Source organism: Plectropomus leopardus, chromosome 13 (assembly GCF_008729295.1).
Source record: "Plectropomus leopardus isolate mb chromosome 13, YSFRI_Pleo_2.0, whole genome shotgun sequence".
NCBI lineage: Eukaryota > Metazoa > Chordata > Actinopteri > Perciformes > Serranidae > Plectropomus > Plectropomus leopardus.
The window spans coordinates 11502124-11508123 of NC_056475.1; the positions used below are offsets into that span (position 1 = coordinate 11502124).

Here is a 6000-nt window from a genome sequence, read left to right on the forward strand (position 1 = left end):
GAATGTCTGCACAGACTGTCAAAAATAGTCTCAAGGACGCTCATCTGCGTACTTGTCCTTTCACTAGGTTCTTCATTTGACAGCATTTCTGAACACAATTAACTTGTATGATTGTGAGGCCAGATGGATGTAATTTTAGGAATACGACATTGGAGACGACTTATGGTCGTCTGTGGCATTGTGCTGTGTGATCAAGTGGCACATTTTAGAGTGGCTTTTTATTGTGTCCATGCCAAGGCACACCTGCGTTCTAATGATGGTGTTTAATCAGTATCTTAATATGCCACACCTGCCAGGTGGCTAGATTGTCTTGGAAAAGAAGTTCTTACTTACACTTACTCACTTTTGTGACCGAAGTCTATGAGAAATATATCTATGGAGTGCACAAAAAGATCTTACGCTTCAACTTGTGTAAAATGGAAGCAAAAAAGTGTTGTGCTTATTTTATTTTATTTTTTTCAGTAGAAGTGGATACACTGAAATTAAATCATTAAAATCACAGGCCGATGAAGGTTTTAATTCAACCATGATTTGACTGTTTTACAAACAATATCTGAAGGGACATATGCCATGACCATCCATAACTGAAGAGCACTTCCTGACGTTGTGACTCAGTTTTCATATGTGTGTTTTGTAGATCCGGAATGTGGGTAGTGGGATGTGTATGGAGATCAAACACTTTGTGTCAGGGAGCCCCATCCGCCTAGAGAGCTGTGTTAAAGGGCGGGGCGAGGTGGCCTGGAGTCATGGACAGGTGAGGGTCATTTATGACAATTTCTCTTGAGAAGTTGCTCATGAGGTTTCAGTTTCCTAACATAAGGAAAAACATGATATAAACCTTGGAAAGAGGAAAACAGTTGGATGTTTGTTACATTTTAGATGTGTTGTCTACAGGTGTTAACATTTGGCTGGAGAGAGGATATCCGGGTAGGTGACCCCATGCACACAAGGAAAGTCTGCTTCGATGCCGTCTCTCACAACAGTCCCGTCACCCTGTATGACTGTCATGGCATGAAGGGGAACCAGCTGTGGCGCTACAGAGAGGTATGAGAGAGGAAATTGGAGACCTTGGAGTCCATTACTTTCAAGCGGAAAAGAAAAGAAAAGGAAGGACAGAAAATATTGAGCACTAAACATTAAATCTCCTGCATTGTGATGAACTTTTACACACCAATTTGTGCTTTTTATGCTTGAATTCATGGTGTAAATGTCTTTAATTTTGTCAAAACAAAAGGCTCTATAACTTATTTCACGCCTATGATTTCTTGTTTAAAATAGCAGTTTAACTTGACAAATGACAGCGGAACAAAGTATATTATTTAATTGTTCATTGAAATGCTGCCAGTATCATATCAAGAAGGAAATAAATGCCTTGTAGAACTGTACAGTACTTATTTATTTATAGTGCTGTTTTCTTTGCCACTCTTTCCTCCAGGACAAAAGTCTGTACCATCCTGTCAGTAACAGCTGTATCGACAGCAGTCCGAGTGAGCGGCGAGTCTTCATGAACACATGCGACCCCTCCTCTCTCAGCCAACAGTGGCTGTTTGAGAGAATCAATGCCACCGTGCTGGAACACTTCAACCGGGGTGCCAACTGAGGCCACTGGAGAACTGAATCAGGCGTCTTCCAAAGAAAAAGACAATGAAACAATGATCACCTCTGATCAGGTGAATTATACAATACATTTTATTTCACTGTTTTATCAGGTGCAAATTGATGCTTTTAATCAAGTCAACTTTTGCGGGATTTGTTGACAGTAAGAAAAGAAACACAGTCTGAGGTGCTGTAAGCTGTCTCTTAATTTTGCTTCTTTTTCACTGTTGTCCAGAGAAGAATAGAAGCTACAAGTGAATAAAGTGCCGCTTCAGAAACATTCCTGGTGGTACAGCAGCAATCCAGTGTGCTGGCTGAGAGCAGAAGAGCTGGTCGGAAAACAATGCAGCACCCAGAGTACAATCATACAGCATGAGCTTGTGATGATAAAGAAGGTAAAATAAAGATACTCCTGTCAATCTAACCCTAACCTTAGCCCTAACCCAACTGTTGTTCACTTACTAAAAATATTGATAAAAACTCATTGTTTGAATTCTGTCCTTCGACAGGGTTGGAGAGGCACACTTAAACCTGACTGTGGAAACCAAGAAAACACAGAGCTCTTACAGACCTCAAGAATTTTCAATGGTCAGAAGCACAAACACAAACTCTGCTGTATTTAATGGATTGTCTAGTCTTTGGTCGCTTTACACCTTGTCTTTTTCAAGTGTTGCCTTAACAATTCCAATAATGGAAAATACCTGCTCCCAGTTTTCACCCAAGGTACCAAAAATAGCATATGGGGACATATGTGGGACTTTTTTGCTATAAACTGTAATTCTGGAAACTCAAAAAAAAAAAAAAAAACTTGTGCAGATTCCTCTTTAAAGTGCTTTTTTTCCCACTGAGCAGTAAAGCAAGCATAATGGCACGTTATGTCGATTTCTATTGGAAGTTTTACATTTATTCACCTGGGAAATATTACTAGCAAGTGAAAGTCAAACAGCTGTTAATACTCACAAAAGTAAGCTGCAACTTTGGTCCAGAATGATAAACATCAACAACTTGAGATAAGAAAACTTTATCTCACAGTTTAGCTGTCCAGCCCAAATCTTTATTGTTTTGGTTCACTGTCCTTGCTCTGATGGTATTTTTGGCTGCAGTAGACAACTATTTTCAATGAAAATGTCTTATGTTGTCACACATCTTTGTCAGACGCTTGAGCAGTGAAGCATTTTTCTTGAGCCTTCTTCCACCGACTGACGATTGCTTGATTAGTAACAGGCGTGGAGTACTAGCATGGTCTTATTGCACACTATTGCTCTCCAATTGCCAGGTTTTCAATAATAGCCTCCTAGCAGTCAGACAATTTATTTCACCAAAAATGTTGTCTTAACGTTGGAGCTAAAAAAAAACAAACAAAAACAACCAATACACATACATGCAGCTTTAGACTTCCATACATAGTACAAATGCTAACAAATGTGTTCATGTGAATTGAAAAGCTTTCTAAGAGCCTTCATCGGATACATTAGTCATAGTGGTACAAAATTACATCTGAGCATTTGGCATATACTTGAAATTCATTTCATAGACTCTATATACCCATAGCACGGATAAAAGAAGCCATCATGCGATATATGAGTCCTTCAAGCTAAAACCTACACATGTACAAGGTAATCTTGAAACGTAAGAGACCTCTGCATGAGAGAAAAACAAAGAAAAATAACATAATGCTTTTTTCTGGAGTCGTTAATTGCAGAGAACCCACTTTTCTCTTTCATCCATTTTTTTTAGCTTACTCACTATAATTTGTCAGACAAATACTAATGCTCACTGTCAATCTCTTATTATTGCATTGACTTTAATTATTATATGTAGATTTTATTTATTTATTTATCTGGCAAAAAGTTTTATTGAATTTATTTTCTATGTATCTAAAGTGTATTGTGTGTGTTTGCAGTATATGACAAAATCAATGACGAGAGGCAAAGACTCTGTTCATGGGTGGAGTTCCTGCAAAGAAGTCTATGCATAGAGACCAAGTGCATTGTGTTTACATCTTTTTTCCATACTTCTAAATCCATTTTTTTAACTCACTGTTTGCATCTGCTACAGTATTTTTAACATGTATATTTTGATATTTGCATACCGATAGTTTCAGTCAGGACCACTTTGTCAAGAAAAACACTTCTCAGCAGCTTTTTTTAGTATTTGGCTTTATTTGCAGCTATAAATATTTCTACTTTATGCAATTATTGATATTTGGCGGGATATAGCTCTGTTCTGGGGTCCCCCTGCCCTTCCATGTGCTTACGTGGAAAGTGTTAAGCAGGAACAGCACACATTCCTGCCCTTCCTGTGCATACGAAGAAAGCCTGAGGCAGGGAGAGCAGCGGCAAAACCCCAACAGAGCAGGCATCAATGACGACAGGGGTGGAGAAGGGTTGCAAAAGAGGCTTGCAGAGGAAGCAGCAAAGAGTAGGCAGGCTAGAGCAGCTTAAATAAGGCGGCGCAAGTGCATTTAGCATATCAGATGCTTAGAGGCGAATCAGCTGGCCATCAACTGATGGGAACTTGCATGATATCAGCTGTTATCAATAATAGCAGCGCTTGACTCCGTGGCCTGCCTGAACTAACAATATGCTCAATATCTAAAGTGTCTCTCTCTTTTTAATGATTTGCTTTTGATTTAATATTTTATATATTGTTCTTGTACTTGTATTGTTAGCAACAATGATGATAAAGCTCTTTTGAATGTTGAAAGTATGTTTTACCATATACAACTTCTTTCACATTGTACATGAATGCACATGGCTGACTTGCAATAGTTAATAGTAAACCTTAATTCAGCCCAAGACCTTTCAAAAACAGTTTATCTTCTGTTGTCTCATTTTAGTAAATAGTACTTTTTGGCAGTTGTTTGAGAAATACTTATTTTACCAGATTCAGTACTTTATTTTGGAAGAGCTGTCTCACTATTTTCTGCCATTTGTTTTTCCTTCTTTCTTTCTTTCTTCTTCTTTTTTAATTCTATTGCATTTATTTATTTATTTATTTATTTTTAATGTGTTTTGCTCATCTATTTTCCTTTACCAATGCATCATGGGGCAAAATATATAGGACAGTACTACACTGCGAACAGACTCTAAATACATTGGATTTGGTGATATGACATTACACTACACAGAGATCATCCATGTTTCACCATCATCACTACAGAGGTTGGTAATGTGTGCAGCCCTTATTTTATGCGTCAGCACAAGTCAGTACAAGTTTTATTGCTCCTTCATCAAAGTGCCCTCTGTCTGCCCTCAAATTTAATCCAATTAGAGCTTCCTTATTATCAAAATTTGCAGCTTTAAAAGTAAAATAAATATCAGAAACTGAGATGATGTCCCACACAATTAATTCAAGCTTAAGAAGTGATGGTAGACATACTCACTGGTTGTGCTTTAAGTGAATGAGTTTAAAGTGACTGGCACATGCTTTGATTCAGTGGAATATTTTCACTTCCTTTCTGCTTCTGGTTCTTAATGCTGTTTGAAAAGCCGTGTGAAACTTTGACATCTTGAGCTCTAAACAAATGTAGAGATAATCATTAGTGAATGGAAGGTAATCTTCACAATTATTGACTCTGGCGCTGTATGTGTAATGTACTGTGTCGAGCCAATTTTATAAAGGGGGAGAGAGCTATTGTCACTTAAATTCCATTTCTAACACATCCAGCTCCACATTTGCCTCCATCTTATTATGGCCCTGCAAATTGAACCCACTCCCTTTGATGATGTGCAATAAATATTAGCATGAAATAGAAAGATGGTGCACAGGGGAGACAAAAACTGAATAAAAAGTGTCATATAGTGCCTTGCATGAGTATTCACACCCTCACGCACATTTGTACATTTTATAGTGGAACAAACTGGAATTCAGATTGACTTAAATTGACTTTTTACCATTTGATCAACCCAACATACATAGTGCTATGAAGGTGCAAGATATTTCTAAAGTCCAAGGGGGTGAATACTTATACAAGGCACTGTAAGTGTTTATAAGAGCTCTGTGTTAGTGCTAACTTTTATCTTTTATATCAGGAAAGTACATTTGCTAGTCTAGATCAGGATGAAAAGTAACTTTTTAGCATGTGCGTTGTCCAGGCTAATACAAGTGTTAATCACATATTAGAGCTAAGACTGGAAGGGTCCACAAAGGAAACATAAATTTACTAGTAAGAGTGCACTTTCTCTCTCTGGGGAAACACCTGCTCTAGTCTGAAATACTTTTGGCTTTTGATTCCTTCAGTCCAGGGAGCCAGAAGAGATGTGACAGGCTGCTCATAACCTATCAGCTGAATAATTACAGCTAACCTGCTTCTCCACAGGGTTTCGCTGCTATAAACGGTCCCGCTGTCACACAGTAATGGAAAATCAAGGCCATGGCAGTGTTGCAGTGGCAGGCTCCAGT

The 6000-nt window shown here is 38.2% G+C and overlaps 1 protein-coding gene across 1 annotated transcript in view; it reads left to right on the forward strand.

The window, feature by feature from the left end:
- LOC121952826 (polypeptide N-acetylgalactosaminyltransferase 10-like) overlaps positions 1-2132 on the forward strand; it is a 65943-nt gene extending 63811 nt beyond the window's left edge. Inside the window, exons 10-14 of the mRNA XM_042499666.1 lie at positions 638-754; positions 895-1044; positions 1436-1670; positions 1832-1991; positions 2106-2132. Coding sequence (XP_042355600.1) covers positions 638-754; positions 895-1044; positions 1436-1600 — 432 coding nt within the window. The 3' untranslated portion in view covers positions 1601-1670; positions 1832-1991; positions 2106-2132. The remainder of the gene's footprint in view (positions 1-637; positions 755-894; positions 1045-1435; positions 1671-1831; positions 1992-2105) is intronic.
- Positions 2133-6000: the final 3868 nt, after the last annotated feature.